This window comes from Desmodus rotundus, chromosome 4 (genome assembly GCF_022682495.2).
Source record: "Desmodus rotundus isolate HL8 chromosome 4, HLdesRot8A.1, whole genome shotgun sequence".
Taxonomy (NCBI): domain Eukaryota; kingdom Metazoa; phylum Chordata; class Mammalia; order Chiroptera; family Phyllostomidae; genus Desmodus; species Desmodus rotundus.
The window spans coordinates 152,068,286-152,088,127 of NC_071390.1; the positions used below are offsets into that span (position 1 = coordinate 152,068,286).

General features: G+C 40.0%; 1 protein-coding gene across 2 annotated transcripts in view; it reads left to right on the forward strand.

Moving 5' to 3' along the window:
- The window catches only part of TEC (tec protein tyrosine kinase), a 111,000-nt gene that overhangs the window by 26,293 nt on the left and 64,865 nt on the right, over nt 1-19,842 (forward strand). For both annotated transcript variants that reach the window (XM_024573842.4, XM_053923205.2), the window contains exon 2: nt 7,910-8,095. In XM_024573842.4, the coding sequence (XP_024429610.1) occupies nt 7,958-8,095 (138 nt within the window). In that variant the 5' untranslated portion in view covers nt 7,910-7,957. The remainder of the gene's footprint in view (nt 1-7,909; nt 8,096-19,842) is intronic.

Below are 19,842 nucleotides of genomic sequence, written 5' to 3' on the forward strand. Positions count from 1 at the left end.
ATTCCCTTTAGGTCCATCTGTGCTGTCTCACATGGCAATAATTTCCTTTTCATGCAATATCCCATTGTATGTATACGTATCACATCTTTTTCTATCCATTTGTCTATTGATGGACATTAGGTATCTTGATTCTTGGATTCCTAACCAGTCCAACTTCATTAGGTCAACAGACAAGCACTCAAAACTTTGTAGCCTACTGCAGTTAGTTAACACTTTTAAGAACATACAGATTATCACTGGGTGCCTTTGTTCAATAGATAAGAAAGGCTACAGTGTTTCTTTCTAGTGAGCACTAAAATGTTACCTGATTCTGGAATAGCTTCACCTTGTGATCTTAAATAGGAACCTAAATGTACCCTTTATTCTCATAGAAGTCAGCCTAGTATTTTTTTTCTTTTGCTTGTATTTCTGCCAGTTAATGCCACTTTTACAAAAGGAAATTGAGCTTAAGCTGAGAGTATACATTGCAGCAGAGAGCATGGTTAGCTTTGTTCTTATATAATAGTTTCCCATTTTAGGAACTTTTGAACTGAAATATAATCTACCGATATTGTTGGCAGGTGCACAGAATTTAATTTCTCACATAAATGTGAGCCTGATGTTTACTCATGCTAGATTTCTTAAAATTGCAAACACACTAACCTTGTCATAAACCTGTGATGAGATGTGTAATAGGCACTGTGTTCTGATGTGTCAATAGAAGTCCTGAAACCAAGGACTTTAACTAAACTGTTCATCTTAGGGCATTACTAAGTGTTAGATGGAATTACAATATATTGCTGATTTTGGATATTGGCAATTTCACATGGCTCAACCTAATGTGGTGAGAATTTCAATATTAAGTCACCCTGCTCCTTCCTGTATGGAGTTTGTCTTTCCCCCTACCCTGATAACTAGGCTGTTTTTTTCTTATTCACTGTACCCCTGACTAAGCTATATTATTTGGGAGCTCACAATCATTTTTGTCTTTAACCTCTGACTATCTTTCCTAGTTAGCACCTCTGTTCCCTTGATTAAAAATATTATGAAAGGTTGTATAGACTAGAATGAACAGCCCTAGTAGCTGTCCTTTCACGATGAAGGAGGTTCTAAGATCTTTTGGTTAAAATTGCCAGACTGTGAAATTGAGAACCATTAGTCTGGTACTCCGATTTGCAACACTGGATGGAGATTGTAACTTCTTGGTGGTTTGGGTTTCTCATGGGTAAGTCTGGAACTCAGATCTGCAACACTGGATAGAGAATATAGCTTCTTGGTGGTTTGGGTTACTCATGGGTGAGACAGTGACGTTTCCATTATTAGTTCAAAGACTAATGTGTTAAGTTTTCCACAAGTTTTAAAAATTTCGGTTTACAGGACAAAGCTCCAACCTACTGAGCTATACTGACCAGTGTTTTTTTTTTTTTTAAGAACCGCATATTAAAGTTATATCATACAGTATTTGTCTTTCTCTGTCTGACTTATTTCACGTAGTGTAAGGCCAATACTGATAAGACCTTGAGGTCTATCAGTATTGTTGTAAATGGCAAGATGTTGCTCTTTTTTATGGCTGAATACTATTGTATTGTGTATGTATGCTACATCTTCTTTATCTGTTCACCCACTGGTAGACACGTAAGTGGTTTTCATATCTTGGCTATTATAAATAGCGCTGCAGTGAACATGGGGGTGCGTGTATCTTTTCGAGTTAGTGTTTTTGTTTTCTGAGAAGTGGAATTGTTGGATCATGTAGTAGTTCTGTTTTTAAGTTTTTGGGGAACCTCCAAAAAATGGTTTTCCACAGTGGCTGCACCAATTTACATCCCTACCAGCAGTGCACAAGGGTCCCCTTTCCTCCACATCCTTGCCCCCACTTATTATTTCTTGTCTTTTTGATAATAGCCATTCTAACAGGTGTGAAGTGATGTCTCATTGTGGTTTGGTTTTGCATTTCCCTGATGATTAGTGATGTTGAGCACCTTTTCTTATGCCTGTTGGCCATCTGTTTGTCTTCTTTTTTTTTTATAGCTGTGAAGTAAACATTTATTTATAATCTAAAACTAAGTCATCAGAAATTACAAATTCTAAAAATTTAAAAATATCAATCATATTATCACAAAGAATAAAACAATGTTTTATAATTAACTGCTTTATACTTTTTCCTACACTTTTTTGGGAAAAATTTTTATTGTTATTCAATTACTGTATGTCTTCTTTAGAAAAATATTCCGGTCTTCTGTTCATTTTTAATTAGTTTATTTTGCTATTGAGTTGTATGAGTTCATTATATATTTTGATATTAATCAAATTGCATATCACATATGTGATTTGCAAATTTTGTCTTCCATTCAGTAGGTTGCCTTTTCATTTTGTTGCTGGTTTCCTTCCCTGCGCAGAAACTTTTTAGTTTGCTATACTCACACTTGTTAATTTTTGCTTTTGTTGTCCTATCTAAGAAATCATCACTAAAAACCTATGTCAAGGAGCTTCCTGCCAATGTTTTCTTTTAGGAGTTTTATGATTTCAGGTTTTGCATTCAAGCCTTCAGTTCATTTTGAGTTAGTTTTTATGTACAGTGTAAGACAGTGGTCCAATTTCACTTCTTTTGCACATGGTCGTCCAGGTTTCCCACCATCATTCATTGAACAGACTGTCCTTTCTGAACTCTGTGTTCTTGGCTCCTTTGTCATAAAGTAGTTGACCATATATCCATGAGTTTATTTCTGCATTCTATATTCAGTTCCATAATGCATCTGTTTTTCTGCCAATACCGTTCTATTTTGATTACTATCGCTTTGTAACATAGTTTGAAATTATGGAGCGTGATGCCTCCAGTTTTGTTCTTTCTCAAGTTTCCTTTGACAATTCGAGTCTCTGTGGTTTCCTACCAATTCTAGAATTGTTTCTTAAGGTTTTCCAACTTTTAACAATTAGCAGCTATAGTAAAGAGAAGAGTGTTCCTGTGTTTAACTCCAATGAGATACAGAAAAAGTCAGTAAGTTATAGCTTTGAATTTTATTTAAAGTAGATATTTGTAACTGAGAGTTGGCTCCTTTGTGCTTCTTATTTGTGAATGGGTCAGCTATTTGTGGAGTGGAGAATTGCGGGAGAGATTCAGCTGGAGTACTCTGAAATTTTGTTTTGTTTTCTAATTTAGAACATCGAATCTATTATTTCCTTCATTCAGAGAGAACCATCTCCCTTCAGTTTCTGGTACTGAGCGTGTTTCCCCCCTTTTTCGGTACTGAGACGTTGGTGTGCCTCCGAGTGTTGCCTTGAAGCCATAAATTCTGTTATAATCCAGAGATTGAATCCAAGTGTTTCCTGAAGGTGGCCTGTCATGCTTTTTCCTTCAATTCTCCCCTCTCTCCTCTTAGAGAGGCCAGGAAGTGGGGTGGTTAATGTGCAGGCTCTGTGGTTAATCTGCCTGTATTAAAACCTGGCTCTTGTTCTTACTACGTGGCTTGTAAATATAGTAGTAACAGTACCTGTTTGAGAAGGTCTGTTGAGAGTTCAATGATTTGCTCCATCTATAGTGCTTAGTGCTTAGCACAGTGCCACCATTAAGCAAAAATGGTGAAAGCTTGGTAATGATAATCATAATTTTTATTATGTTTTCTCTGTATATAGTAATTCTATAGGGACACTCCCTGATTCTCCAATGGTTGTTTATTCCTCTGGATTTCATTGATCTTATCAAAAGGTCATTGGATTGGCCTTTCAGGATACTGATGTTTGCTTTTAGAGAAATCTACTTTTAGCCTCCTCCTCTACTTTGGTCCACTTTTTACAGTATTTGGCAGGTATGTGTTCCATAGCTCTTAGTTTGGGGTTGAAGGCCATCTTTTATTCATTGGAAGATGGAATTATTTCCCTCTGGTTTTCAAATTTTATTGTTTTAATAGACTTTTAGGGGAGGAGAGTAGAGAACATACACCTTTTCACTGCTATCTTCCAATAATTTTTTGATTCTCAGAGGCATTTTTATTTTTAAAAAACATGTAGTACCACCACTCTCTGTGTAACCTGCCTATGTTGCCGCTTCTTGGCTTTTCAATTTCAGGTATGCTCTGTTGACTTCCCACTGGTACCGTGGAGGATTAGCTCTTTCACAGTGTACTCTCCGGCCCACGCACAGCACATTTCCTGCACTCACGCCCCATGTGTTTATGTTAGCAGTAAGATTATCGTTTGTCGTTTACCTTATTGCGATGTTCTGGATGCATGCAGTGGTACTCTGTAGAATACGGTGATTAGTTTTCCTTTCGGGCACAGTTTTTTGTTTTGCCTGGAATTAATTGATGTATTTAATTTTTTTAAGTTGGCAAAGTTTTATTAATTTATTATAAATCTTCTCCCAATACCTTCAGGTTCATCTCCTGAAAGACTTCTTTCCAAGAACCTTCTAACTTGGCCTAATTCGGCCTTGTGGCTCACCTGGCCTGCTGCTCAATGCCGTCTGAAGATTTTCCTTCACCATCATCCGGGAGATTCTCTTTACCTCTCTTTTGTGCTAGAGCCTTGGCTTCCTGGATTCCCTGTATTTTGTGGCTTACTTCTTTATTTGGGTGGAGTACATCCTCAAGTGGCTTTTTGAGAAGGGTGAATAGGAGATAGAAATTTTAAAGCCTGACATATTTGGGAAAATGCCTTTATTCTCTTGTCACTGCATTGATAGTTTGGCTGAAGATAGAATTTTGGGTTAGAAATCAATTTCCTTTGGGTTTTTCTCCATTATTTTGTAGCTTTCAGTGTTGCCTCTGATCATTGCCATTCTGAATTTCAGTCTTTTCTATGAAACCTACTTTTGAGCTTGCTGAATCACCTGCCCCTGATGTTGGGGCCTTTTGCCCTTAGAACTGCAGGTAAACCACGCCTCTGTTATCCTCCTGGGCCTTCCAAAAGTCTGCCTTCCATTTGGTAATGAGGGTATTAGTCACTGGACGGGGAACTGAAGATTTGCATGTGGCCTGTTTCCAGGGCATAGCTTGCTTTTCCCTTACAATGCATTCTTGTAAGTCATCATTTTCACCCTGCATTGAAGACATGTTGCACAAAGATGAAACAATAATTTTCAAAGAAGTGGTATGTACAGGTCAGCAGTTGCTCAGGAAAAAAAAAATGAGAAGACCAAAATTTTAATTTAGAATATGGAGGACCAATATAGATTCAAAAAGAACAAAAGCTTATCTTAGGATAGTTAATGGGTTAATTGGTCCATTATCCATCTCCACCATGAATGGTATAGAGTTAGTGTGGGAGCCCAACCTCATTCTTTAAGTTAGTGGCTCTCAAATCTACCTGCGCATTAAATTTTGATGCCCTTGGCCTCACCCCAGACCAACTGAATACAAATATGTGGGCGTGGATCCTGGACATCTGCGTTACAAAAAAATCCCCTTGCCCCGACACTGTGGCTCGGTTGGTTGGGAGCTGTCCACAAAGCAAAATGTTGCTGGTTTGATTCCTGATCAGGGCACATGCCTAAGTTGTGGGTCTGGTCCTCAGTGAGGGTGTGTACAAGAGGCAACTGATCCATTTTTCTCTCTCACATCAGGGTTTCTCCCCCTCTCTTTGTCCCTCCCGTTCCCTCTTTCTAAAATAAATAAATTAAATAAACAAACAAACAAATAAATAAAATCTCTTAAAGTGATTCTAATGTGTACTTAAGGTTGAGAACCACTTCTTTAGGGGCTTAAAATGTAGGTGAAAGTTAAAATATGAACATTAATTGCTATAAAATTGGAAGATTACGATAGGATCTATGATCACAAGTACATGGAAGGTTTTTAATTAGTTGGGAGTCATCAGGAAAGGCCTCATCAGGGAGGTAAGTTTTGAGCTAGTGGAATTTTCATAGGGAGCGAGAGGGCTTCCTAGGCCGGGGATTGACTTCCAAGTATTTTGACTGGGTGTGGAATATTTGGGAAATAGTGGAAGTAAAGAGTCAATGTTTGATTGCAGCCAGATTCTAGACAATCTCCAGAGTCAAACTAAGGAGGTTTGACTTTTCTGCAGGTTGTAGGGAGTCTCTGAGGAGGCATTGAGGATTTCTGATGAACCGGCATGATGAAGGTGGTGTCTTTGAAGAGTGATGCAGTGGGAATGAGGGGTATGTAGTTTGAAAACATGAGGCAAGAGCCTGGCGAAAGGAAGCCCAGTTGGAAAGCTACTCTTATGGTCCAGACTCTCATGCTCTGAGCTAGGAAAAGAGCAGCGGTATTAAGAAAGGAATGGTAAACATTTGTATAATGTTTTCAAAATAACTAAGTTCTTTTCCACATCTCATTAAACCTCACAATAGCTTTGTGGTATTTACTTCCGTATTTCTAAAAGGAGGAACTGATATACAGAGGTTAAACTGCTATAAAGTTACCACGTGGAACAGGGAAGGGCCTGATTGGATGACGGCAGCTCAGTGCTGGGGAGCTGCAAGCATGCTTCTGAGGTATCGGGTTGGGTGTGAAGGTGGTGGAGTTCCTCAGTGGCTGACTCAACATCAAGGCTCTGGCTCTGGGCTCAGGGAACACCCTATGTTCTTCATGTGCCTTCCGTTGTACTTATGGTTTGATATAAAATGACTTCTTATGAAGGTGTGGGGAAGGAAGGGAAGAAGTGGCTGTCATCAATTCAACTGGTCTCAGATAAGGATCTTCAGGCCTTTTCTGAGTATCTTTGGGTTTTCAGATAATTGAATTTTGTTGAGTATTACAAGGCTTAGTCTAGGTGTGGATAGTGTGGCTATGGGGCTCCAAATATGGGCTGAGCAGATTAGCGATATCTGGGTTTCCTCTTCTCTTACGGTTGAGAAGAGAACTGTGGAGTGTGGTAGTGTAGACATCAGAGAACATCCTCGTGGCTCTCGTGACTAGGATGTTTGATCAAGATCACATCCTTCTCAGGGCTGTAGATTGAATCGCATCCACCACTGTAGTAACTTACCTCATTTTTCCATCTATAATGCGCACTTCTTTGCCTAAATATTTGAGGGAAAAATAAGGATGCGCATTATACATGGGTAGCACTAATTCTGTATCTAGATAAATGGGTTTTTTTTTAACGGATTTTATTTATTTATTTTTAGACAGAGGGGAAGGGAGGGAGAAAGAGAGGGAGAGAAACATCGATGTGTGGTTGCCTCTTGTACGCCCCTCACTGGGGAACCCGGCCTGCAACCAATGCATGTGCCCTGACTGGGAATTGAATCCATGATCCTTTGCTTCACAGGCCCACCCTCAATCCACTGAGCTACACCAGCCAGGGCTATAAATGTTTCTATTTCTTTTATTTATGCTTATGGGTTAAAAGTGTAAGTCTAGAAAGCAATAATGATATCTGTATACAAAGTAATACCCTGAAAACAATAATCAGTTTGGTTTATAAATAAATACAAAATTGAATTAAAAAATTAAAACAAAAGATTTTTTTTCCCTGAAAGTTTGGGCCAAAAATGTGGGCGTGCATTACACATGGCAAAATACGGTATTTTGTTCACATGTTTACTGTGTCGGTGGGCTTGTCCATTTTGTGTACCAAGATTCTGAGGCAATTTAAATACCAGCTTCAACCAGCCATGCGCGTGATGAGATGGACTTTTCCATCTGCTATATTTGCTTCCTTGCAATCAAATAGCAGAAGAGTGTGCCAGGGGGCTAAGAGATGCTGGGGAGGTACAAAGGAGTAGATCGTCATCATGGCAAACCTCGATCAGATTTTCCTGGGAATGCTAAGGTATGGGAGAACAGAATGAGAGTGTGGACAGAGAGGAGGTTGAGGTTTTGTGCCGTGGGCATTCTCAATCCAGGTGCATTGAGTAACACACGTGGACTCCTGCCATGGTGAGGATAAAGTCTACTTTGGTAAGTTGAAATGACAGCATCCTTGGAAAACTGCAATGTCCCATTTTATTTCAACTGTTTTCTCACTTTAGAATACTGGGACCTTCAATGGCAGGAGAAGGAGTGATCAGAAGACCGCGATGAATTTTAACACTATTCTAGAAGAGATTCTTATTAAAAGGTCACAGCAGAAAAAGAAGACATCACCCTTAAACTACAAAGAGAGACTTTTTGTGCTAACGAAGTCCATGTTAACCTACTATGAGGGCCGAGCGGAGGTAGGAGACAATCAATGTTTACTTTGCTGCTTTCTGTCTTGATGCCACTTTCTAATACTGGTCTCCACCCCCAGTTTTACGGAATAAGCTTTAGGTTAGGGAAGTTAATAATGAAGTTAAGGTAATAATATGTTATCATTTGGATTTGAAAGATAAAGTTTAGGATATGGATTGAAATTATTCACAAGTCCATTAACTATGAGTTTAGTATATATAGGTATACATTTTATATCAGCCTACTAAGTGAATCTTTTAGTGAAATCAAATTTGATCCTTACAGACTTTATGTACATGGCTCTTTCCCATAAATTACTGTATTATACAGGATATGGCACAAATAATACCCCTTTTTAATCTCAAAATCTTGTATTACAAAATTATAAGCATGTAATTCAGTAACATAACAATATCACACTCAAACACACCATATTACACTTTAGGTGAAATGTTCAAAGTAAAACGATAAATTATTACACCCATATTATTACCCTACTAACCACACTCAAGCAGGTGTTACTTCTGCTGGACCCTGTATATCAAAGTCTTCCTTAATGTACAGAAACTGTCTGTATCAATTAATCATCAAGTGAGACAGACATCTATCCTCTCCTGCTTCTCTGGACCCAGGCTCCTTCAATATGATGGCAATAAGCATTCATTGAAACTCTTCCTATTATGTATAGTTTATTGTGCCTTTGGGAGCTTGCTGAGAAATTCTGTTCTTGATGATGAGAAATGCAGTCAGGCCATATGTTCCAAGGCTGCCATTGGAAAACCTGTGTTTCAGTTTCTGCTCTGGACCATTCTTTGGTTTGCCCTCCTTGTTCTTATTACTGTCAATTAGCTCACGTTTCTGCATATTCTAGCGAGCTGGTAATTGATCTTCCCGGTGATTTATGTTGTTTGATCTTACTCATAATAACACAGAGCAGAGGGGGCTCCATAAGTGGTCTTGCTCCCTGGTCAGGGAACTCAATGACAGATCGGTCAGGCCATCTGACATTGCAGTGGAGGCTGTGTGTGGTGCTGAGGTGGAATGCAGGAGGGAGCAGGGCTGGGGTTAATCAGAAAAAAGGCCTGTTCAATAATGCTGTGAAAACAAGGAGTGGAGCAGTTTCTCTCTGTTGAGATGTTGAACAAAACATTTTCAAGTGGTAAGTAAATCTGCAGCTATTGTTAGCTAGGAAATCAGGACCCTTTTATAATTGGACGTTGCTACTACTAATTTGGTTGGCGTGTTGTTTCTAATACTGCTCCAGTATGGACACTGACAAATATTTTCTAAGTCACGGAGTAGAGAGACCAGTTGTGTCAGGGATCTGGAAGGCCCCTCCAGGTTCGGTGATTTGCTAGAGCCCATGGGACTCAGCCAACAGTGGTACTCACAGCTACAGTTTATTTCAGTGGAAGGAGACAAAGGAAAATCAGCAAAAGGAAAAGGTAAATGGGGTGAGTCCGGAGGAAACCAGGCACAAGCTTGATTTCCTCCTCCTTTCTCAGTGGAGTCACAATGGGTGTGCACAATTCCTCCAGCACTGAATTGTGACAATTGTGAAATGTCTACCAGGAAAACTCATTAGAAACTCAGTGCCCAGGGTTTTGACTGGAGGCTGATCACATAGGTACCTTCTGCCCAGCATGCACCCAAATCCAAGGCTCCAGAAGGGAGGCAGGTGTTCAGCTTAAACCATGTTGTTTGTACAAACAGTTTTAGGCTCAGTGAGCTCTTCTTATTGATGCTAGGAACGGCAGTACCCTCCCAGAGTCCATGTTCAAGCCATAGGCCAACCTTGTAAGCAGGCCTTTGCCAAGATAGTAGTCTCACAGACCTGCTATTTTTAACTCTTTCTTTGGAAATCAGTACTAATAATGATACAAACTTTTGAGCACCAAATGTATGCCAGGTACTGTGCTAAATACTTTACATGCATTATTTTCCCCCTCAAAACAATGCTAAATTGTCTCACTAGTACCCCCGTTTCACAAACGAGTGACATGAAGCTTAGAAAGCTTAACAAGTTGCACAAGGTCATCCACCGGATGAATTTACGTGGCCGATTTCTTCAAAGCCCAGCTTTGAAACCACTGTGATAGTCCAGGGGAATTAGAACAAGTCTATTAAATCTTTCTAAATACAGATAGAATTTCTTCTTAAACCAAGGATATTTTTTATTACTTGCAGTTATGAATTTTTTGAATTGTCTTTTGTGATAGAAGAAAATTAACCCTTGACAGGGTTTTTGGTCTGCCTCTGCTACTCTGTGCTTGGACACTCTAAAACGATGTTCTTCAGTCTCTACATAGAGTTTAGAAATTACATCGTTGTATATTTTCCATCTCTGTCCTTTGTCGTCACTGTCTCCACCCCAGCACGTATCTATCACCAAGTTCCATGAATTCTCCTCTCTGTTACAACTGTATTGCGGCTCCCCGGCTCTCCATTCTTTCAGGTGGAGCACCGCTCTACCTGATTCCACTCTTGAATCCTTATCTTTCATCTACGGAGTCTTCGGAGAGATATTGAAACCTGCAGATACCTGTTGTATCTTCTCCAGGATCAGTTAAAACTCCTTAGCGTGGAATACAAAGTGCACGATGCAGTTTCCTTACCTGGTGCCTTACTATTGTTCACTCTACTTGGAGGGACGTCCGTCTCTGCCTTCCTGCCAGGATCTCTCTCTCCATCCACTCTCTCTCTCAGCCGTCAGAAATTTATGGAGTGCCTGGCAAACACTCATCTTTTCAGACTTAGCTCAGTCCCTACCTTCTCTGAAGCCTTTTCTATATCTTTCCCACCAGGAGTAGAATCCCCAGCCCACTTCAGCACTTTGTGCCCAGTGCATACTTTTACCATGGCATCTTGGTTGTCTGACTTTATTTACATACCTGTGTCTCCCACTGGACTTTAAGCCTTTTGAGGGCAGGGTTCATGGCTTATCTGTCTTTCCATTTCTGAGGGCCCAGTGCAGAGTGGGTACTCAGTTGGATGGAAGGAGAGATGGGGAGACCACAACCTTAGAAGCAGGTGGGGCAAGTTTATCCTAAACTCAGATCAGGAACCATGACAACGCTGTCACTCTTTGAATAAGCGGAAGAGTCAGAATTTGAACCTTGCAATTCTTTCTCCAAATTCAGTGCTTTTCCCATGATGCCACAGGTGCCTACCTTAACATTTTGTTCCAGTTGTACTGAAATTGACCACTCGTTGTAATGAGATGCTTGAAAGTTTAATCTTTTACCCCGGTTAACTGACAGGATGGTTGAGGCAGTTAGTTATAAGTATGATGTGACACGAACCTCTTAAACATCCTGGGCAAACTCTCATGTTTCTGTGGAGTCTTTTGGGTCATAAAAGGTTGTTTTCATGACCACCCCTGGGAGCCTGGACTTTCAGTGACTAGGGATAAGAGCCTGCTAAGGTTCTGAGATGATCTGATGTTTCTCTCTTAGTTGTATCCTTAGACTAGGGGTCCTCCCAGTGGGCAGCACAGGTTTACAGCACACTGCTAATCCCTACCTGAAGATTTGTGTCTTTCAGCACTCCCTATGATTCTGGAGAGTGGGTGTGGGGTGAAAAGAGGTTTCTTTACTCCAGGGCAGTTGGAAGCATTTGCATCAGACTTTGTACATTTTCAGACAGTTCACTAGCTTGTAAAAAGTGATACAGCTCTAAACACTCTCTAGTACAGTGCAGCTGTTATTGTACAAGGGAATTTTTTTGGCTCTGAAAATTCTCAGCTATATTATCCCATAAAAACTCATATTCTTATAGGCAGTTGAACTTTCTCGTTTCTGAAATAAGGTAGTATCGAGTTCCTCTCTTGTGTCTCAATTTCCTTTCTTATGTCTCTTCTTCTGATTCATATCTGTCTTCTTAATATTCTGTCCTGGATATGAACTTCTTCATTATTAATCACTTAAAAGGGCTAAGATGCAGGCCTGAAGTCCTAGGGTCTGATTTATCCTCTTAATTTGCCAACTTATCCATTTTCATTTAATAACATTTTCTGTTTCCACCCCCTCCTGTGAAAGAAGCAGAAATAACATTCTGCCTGTGGAGAGGCGGAAATAACATTCCTTCCATACACACCCTTAAAAATTTATTTTTATAACTTTGTGTTTTGCTGTAGTTTCAAACTTTAAAGAAGTTGCAAGAATAGTATAAGGAACCCTTAAATAACCTTGACTCAGATTTACAAATTGCCTGTGGTTTTGTCCTGTTTGCTCTATCGTGCTCTTTGCACCTTTCTCTCTATAGGCATGTTATTTTCTGAACAATTTGAGAGTAAGTTGTAGACATTGCCCCTTTTATCACTAAATAGGTCACTATGTTATTGTCTAAGACCAAGACCATTCTCTTTTATAATCACAGTACAATGATCAAAAAAATCAAGGCTTTTAAAGCTAATACCATTATTGAATCTATAGTCTGTAGGCAAATTCCGCTCATCTTTCTGCTGACATTCATAGCTGCACCTCAGCCTCCCCCCTTGCCAAGGTCAGGCTCTCATCCCTGATTGTGCATTGCCTTTAGTTGGTAAAGACATAAAGGGTTTAATTATCGATGGTGGGAGAAAGAGAAATAGAAGGAAGAGATGTTGTCTTTTGTCACATACTATAAAATGCCAACTCTGTCATGGATACTGAGCGATTGTCTGTGAGAGCCCAAACAGGAAATCAGATTTAAACATGATTATAGCCTGTGCTCCTCCTCGCGGCCTCATGATCATCATTAGGATGGTCATAATTCCCCAGCAAAGTGCTTTAGCCTGGTCCACTACAATGAATAGAAGTCACTTATTCCTCTTTCCCAATCTCTAATCTTGCTTCAGTCTCAACTTTCTATTCTTTTGTGCAAAACAGTTGTTGGGCATGGAAAATATTCTAAGAACAGTACAGTATCAGTCATTACTAGTAAATGAGGAGGGAGCTTAATCGAAGGCTTGGTCCTCATGCTCTAAGTAAAAGTAGAAATAATAGAAGGATCTAGATTTTGAAAAACGCTCTAGGATCTGGCTAAGATAGTTGTGGTTTATTCATTGATTATTTATATTATGATGAGGAGAAAAAAGCTATAAGAAAAATCAGTGTTTTTGTTCAAAAATGATATTACCTAGTTTATTTTATTCATAAGATTTAGCTCCTAGCAATTTTTAGTGTATCAAAGTCAAATTTCCATCAGAGTTTTATTTAGCAATTTTTCCACTGAATATATTCAAAAGACTGTGCTGTAGGCACTGAAGGCAATTATGAAAAGAACGATTCCCAGAATGTTTGGGAAATGGCATTATAATTGAAATAAAAATAGTGTTTCACTTAACCTCTCTTTTCCCACCTGCCGATCTTGAGAGAAACATGTCTTAATTGGATGTGTTTATAACTTGTTGCAATTAAAAAAGTAACTATATTTGACATAATGACTTTTGTAACCTGTGTCTTATTTCTCTCTATTGCATCATGAACCACTAGGCTGGGGATTCTTAGAAATCTTCAAAGCTACTTCTATAATTATTTTCTGTTCAGTGTTTGTTGATGAAGATATAGGTAGGATAGCTTTTTCTTTGAGGGACAGTTAAAAAAGAGACCAAATTATGTGAGTGGAGGAAGCTCTGGTAGCAAAAGTATAGACTATATAGATTGGGGGGGTGGAGGTTGGGGAGGGCCTGCACTTAGCGAGGGGTTGGCGTATGAGCCATGTTGGGCTGAGAAAGCCCTTTCCATACAGAGGTCCTGGGGTGAAAGGGAGCTTGGTGTGCTGGTGGAATTGTTCTGTTCTAGACCTACATAGATTTGCATAACTGATAATTACCCATACGAGGGGTAATTGATTTTATTAGTAATAAGAAAGGAATCATAATTTTAGAGCTTGAAGGAACTTTAAAGAATGACCCCAAAATGTCCCCCTTCTAGAAAATGAGCATAAGGATATTATTTGCTCCTGGGAACACAGTAAGCTGGTGGGTGGCTGAACCGGGACCAAAACTGAGACCCGAATGTCTCTGTATCAGCCTCTGATCGCACTGCCTGCATCCTGGAAAGGACATGTTTGGGTGGCCCAAGAAGGTGAGGGCACTTAGACACCTTAAATAATATGGCGGTTCATGGAATGGACACCTTCTAGCGACTGTTCAGACCCCTTTGCTTAAAAATACTTGTCACTTTTCTGCCTTTGAAGCTTTGCTCTTGCTGTGACTAACGGTTCTCCTTCTCTCCTCTATTTCCCCATGTCCCATCCCAGGTCTTCTTAAGTGGGAGACCTTTCCCATCTCTCTGGTTGTAAATGCCTTGCCCTTTGTGAGTTACTGTTAAGTTTATCTGTGTTATTATTATTGCCTTTTTTCCTCACTGACTACATAATGACTGTGAGGGCCGAGGCTGTTGCCTCATAATTTAAACATATCACATTATACCTTGCACTTATTAAGCTCTCTAAAAGTTTTTGTTGGTGATGATCAGTTAGTATTTGAGGAAGCAAAAAGAGACCTTGTGACAGTGATTTCCCATTCAATTTTGTTCCATTTTACTTTTTTTTTTTTTGAGGAGATACATTACTTAAGCTTAGAAATACAACTGTGTTTTTACATGACACTTACTAGCATTAATCTCTCCACCAAACTAAACTGTGGATATTATTATAAGCAATTCAAGGTATGAACTGTCAGAAGAAATCACATTGCAATTTGAGAAAGTGAAACTCCATTTCGAGTTGTTTCTAAAACTGTTTCAGACAGTCTCTCAGCCACTGGCTGATGCTGGTCAGGTGCATGCAGAGAAGTATGTGCAGGAGGGAGTTCAGAAGCCCCAGTGTTATTCAGCAATTAATTCTATGACTTTTAGGAGAATGCCTCATATTATTAGCCTTTGTGAATATACTGTGCTTCCCAGATAAGTATTTAAGTTTGGTGATAACTATTGCAGAGGATTAAAAACATTGTTTTTGTCTTTTTTTTTAGCCAAGGTTCTTCATTTACCCTTTTTAGTTTTAATTCTAGAGAGCTGTCTCTAATATTTGCATGATTCCACATTGGTTATCACCTAAAATGAAAAATTGCATGAAAAACATGCAATGTAAGTTGTTTGTTAAGTAAAAGTATGTAAGAGACTTAATAGAAATCTCTAGTGATTTTTAATAGGTCGTGAAAAAGGAATTTCTCTCCCCATCATCCTAGTTATATGAGAAAACTTTTTTCCATTCTATCTTTAGTCTAAGTAATCACATAGGTATAGCTGTTCCTTATTTTTTTTCCACTGCAAAAAGTAACTTGCTAGTGAGATTGTAACACGTGAATTTTGCTCCTTTTACAGAAGTACTTATATTATACATGTATGTATCTGTATCTATGTGTACATCTGTATCTTTATCTCTATTTATATTTCCTGACAGCAGAGAGTCTGAACACTTTTATTTGTCATGTAGGACTCAGCTCATTTGTTGTAGCTTATTCGCCATTCGTTTGTGCCACAGAGATTTAGTGAGTACGTACAGTATGGTCGGAGGGGGGAGTTGAAAGATGAGTGATTCTGGCTGTGTGAGGTGTGCAGTCTGACCGAGCAGTATTTTATGGGTTCCTCATTGCAGGCTCTCTCATGCTGCTTCTACTCTATAGTGAGGGGGCCTCTGGAGACCTGCAGTTCTTGTCCTTACGTGTCACTGCTGTTTGCACTCGTGCCTGCATTTCTGCATTGCTTCGGACTCTAACTCCGCGGGCCCTTCGGTTTCGAGGTGTAACAGGGGCAGTTACATCGACAGGATTTCAGGGTTTCCTTCTGTTCTTGAATTTTCCATAGCATAGATTTCACAGAAGTATTGCGTACAGGGGTTTTGCGTACATACTTGCCATGTTCTGTTCTCCTCAGCGTCTCTGTAAAGTAGGTGACCAACAAATTTGTCCACCATGTGTTTTACAAGTGAAGAAACTGAGGGACAAACAAGGCTCCTTCTCTGCAGTAGGTGCCATTTGAGTAGGTGAAACAAGACGTCTTATCTTTCTGGCTAGTGTGCTGTTAAACCACATTGTGCTACTTCCCACAAAGGGGACTTCCTTAAACAGTAACTTCACTGACCACCTCAAGACATGCTTCCTTCCTCCTCCCCTTCTTTGGCTTTCAAAGAAGCGCCCCTCAACAGTTTTTAATTTGTGCTTGTTTTCTCCTCAGTGTACCCTGGGGAGGGGGCAGGAGCCCTGTGCATTTCAGTAAATTAGAGTTGTGCAGAAAAAAGACCCACAGAAGGAAAATTTTTCTCTGAATACATGTATGAAAGAAGTTGAAAAGGGTTATACTTACTTTGAAATTCTTAAGAACTTCAAAGTGGGTTTGGTTAAGTAATATGAACAAAAATTCATTTCATAAATACTTTAAATGATTTGCTACAGAGAAAACTCACAAGTAACTCAAAGAAGACTTTATTACTTTCATAGTCTGTCCCAACAGTAGAGAACAAGGTCACAGTCGAAAAAGACCCCGTAAATCTATCTCAACATATCAGTAAATTAGTTTAACACTTTTAAAATTGGTAAACTAAGCTGATTTTTAGATGAACTCAGCCCTGAGTAGGATTGATTATAGTGCAATATCAGAATAAATGGTAGAGACTTGAATTTTCATGGAGGAAGATGAGTAGTTTGATACTAAAGATCAGATATGTTGTGGAGGAAAGTTCAAGCTTAATGCAGTATTGGTGCAGAGTTGTTGCTCTACCCGCTCAGTCATTTTGAATGTGACAGCTGCACAGTACACGTGCTCACTCAACGGCATCCATTGACCCTAGTGACCAGTACAGTGAAGTCATTGCGGTTTGTGCGTGCACATTCCAGTCTACTGTCCTTGGCTGCCAGGTTACATCGATGTCACGCAAACCATTCTCATTATATTAACAATGGTTGGACTTTTTCTGGACACACCTTCTATATGATATTAAGGTTTTTAGTCTTTGAATATAGCTTATTTCTCCATTTAGTTAGCTCTTTAAAAATATCTTTTAGTAGAGGTTTGTGATTTTCTCCATAAAAGTTGTATTCATCATTGTTAAAACCATAAACTTCTAAGTAGGGGATATTTGCTAATTTCTACTTTTGATCTGGCTATGAAGAAAAATGGTAATGGAAGCACCTTTCAGAAGGAGGAATTCAGAGATCAAGGGAAAGATTCCCAAGGGAATGCCTTGGAGAGGACAGAATATAGTCTAATAAAGGAATTTCCATTTTCCTCCATCACTAACCTTGTCTCCACCTTGGGGCATAGAACTTTTCTATGGATTCTATAGCAGGCTTTCATGATTAGTGATTTCAGACGTCTCTTGTTCTTCCCCCTTTTAAATGGCATTTTTACTATTGTTGTTGTTGTTATCCTGATCCAAATCCACTGTTGCATTTTGCATGTTGGGCGTGTCGATGACTTGTGTTGTTAGTTCCTGGGTCACCCCGCCTTGAGGAGTCACATCAGCATCGACACAAGACATCACGTATCTTCAAGTTGGAAATGAGTGCAGCGATCAAAGCTTAGTTCCTTTCGGAAAGGCAGGGAATGTTTTCCATGTGGGGAGAGAACATTAAAAAGGTTACCAGACCCTCGTTTCACACCATATAAATTTTTCAAATGCAAAATGGATCATAGATTTAAATGTAAGAGCTAAAACTATAAAATTTGTAGGAGAAAATATAGGCGTAAATGTAGGCGTAAACCTTAGACCAGGAACTTCAGTTGTGGTCTAAGGTCTGTCTCTGAGTTAGTAGAATTTCTGTGAGTTAAGAGATCAGACTGTATTCTGGAGCCTGATTACCTGGGTTCAAATCCTAAATTTGTTGATTACTAGCTGTGACCTGGGACAGGTTACTTAATCTCTCTGTGCCTCATATTTAAATGGGGGCAAATAGTGTTATTTCCCTGATAGGTTTCTGTGAGAAGTAGATGGACATGAAGTGGGTAGAAAGAACAGTGCCTGGCATGTAGTAAGTATGTTGTAAGCATCAGCGGCTGTTATTCTGGGTAGGTTGCACTGTTGCCCACTTTTGTCACTTTTGTGTAATGCGTTTCAGAGTTTCTGTTCTTGTGTCTGGCTTTTCTCAGACTGAGAAATGATTTGCAATAAGCATGACTGTTTCATTCTCCTTCCTCAGAGGTCACTAATCCCAGGGGACTCGACTGACTCTTGAAATTGGTCACTGTTGCTTGTGATGTTGGATTGTGGTAACTGTACAAGGAAATGCCTACCTTGGGGGGTGAGCGGTTTAGCCTTCTCAGCATCTCTGAGCCTGTGTTGGTGGAACTCTTGTTGGGGACCGTCTGATATGGATGGTTTTCTCCGGATGTTGATCCATGGGGTACATGACAGGGTGATGGTTGTGATAAATGTGGTGTTACTCCAATTTTACATTTTTGTAACACCAAAAGTGGATCTACCTTGAATCCCATTAAAAAAATGTAAGGATTAGAACCTTTCAATTCCATAGCCCTTTCGAAGGCCCCTAGCAATTTTGTTTCATAATTTTGCACTTAAAAAAAGAGAACCTTCTCCCCAAAGTGTATCAGCTTCAGGTTGTTCAAAACCTGGATCTGCCTCTGCGGAGCACACATAAGATTTAATTTATTCTAGTACCTGACAGTATCTACAAATTTTGCCAGCAAAATACTCCCAAGCATCTCCACTGTAAAACAGCTAAAAAACGAGCACATTTATAATTGGTTTATGTTTTTAAAAATCTTCCTTTCAAGAGGTATTTGGTAACTTCCAGGCAAGGCGGCGGCAGGTAAACATGGTAATTGCCTCCTCCCACAGCCACATCAAAATTACAACTAAACTATAGACCAACTGTCATTCAGAAACACCCGAGAGCTGGCTGAATGGAAGTCCTACAACTAGGGAATTAAAGAAGTCACATACAGGCTGGTCCCACACCCATGTATGGTGGATAAAAATTGTGAGGGATATCTTAGCAGCAGAGGTCCCCCCTGAGGAGTGAGGGCTCCCATCCCCACACCAGGCCCCTTGGTATTAGGGGCCCCAGTGGCGGGGTCCAGACCCAGGAAGAGAAGTCCCCATAACTTCTGGACAGCTTCAGACCACATCGAAGCACCACCACCCAACCACCTCCACAAGCACAACACTCAAGGGGCAGACTCAGTGGGCACTAGAGTCCCACACAGTAAGTCCTGCTGTGGGGTGGGCTCTTACATGGTTGATGCTTCACAGTGTCCGGGGGTCGGTGTTTGGTAGTTGCAACCAGTCCTTGCAACTGATCGGCCTGAGAGTAAATCCCTCCCATTGATGTCCCTCCCAGCAGCAATCAAGGCCCAACTACAAGAGGAGGATGTATACCGCCTACATGGAGGTTTCACACCCAATTGTGCACCTTGGGTTATCAGGGAGGCTGTGCCCCTGGACACTACAAAACACCTGCTACATTAGGCCACTCTACCAAGGCAGGGAGTCAAAGCAGCTCTACCTAATACATAGAAACAAACACAGGGAGGCTGCCAAAACAAGGAGACCAAGAAACATGACCCAAAGGAAAGAGAACAAAACTCCAGAAAAAAGAACCAAACAAAATGGAGACCAGCAAGCTACTAGATGCAGAGTTCAGAACACTGGCTCTAAGGAGCTCAGTGAACCTAGTGAGGACCTCAGCAGCATGAAAAAGGACCAGTCAGAAGTGAAGGACACACTAACTGAAATGAATAGTTTACAGGGGATCAACAGAGTAGATGAAGCTGAGAATCAAATCAGCAATTTGGAATTAAGGAAGTCT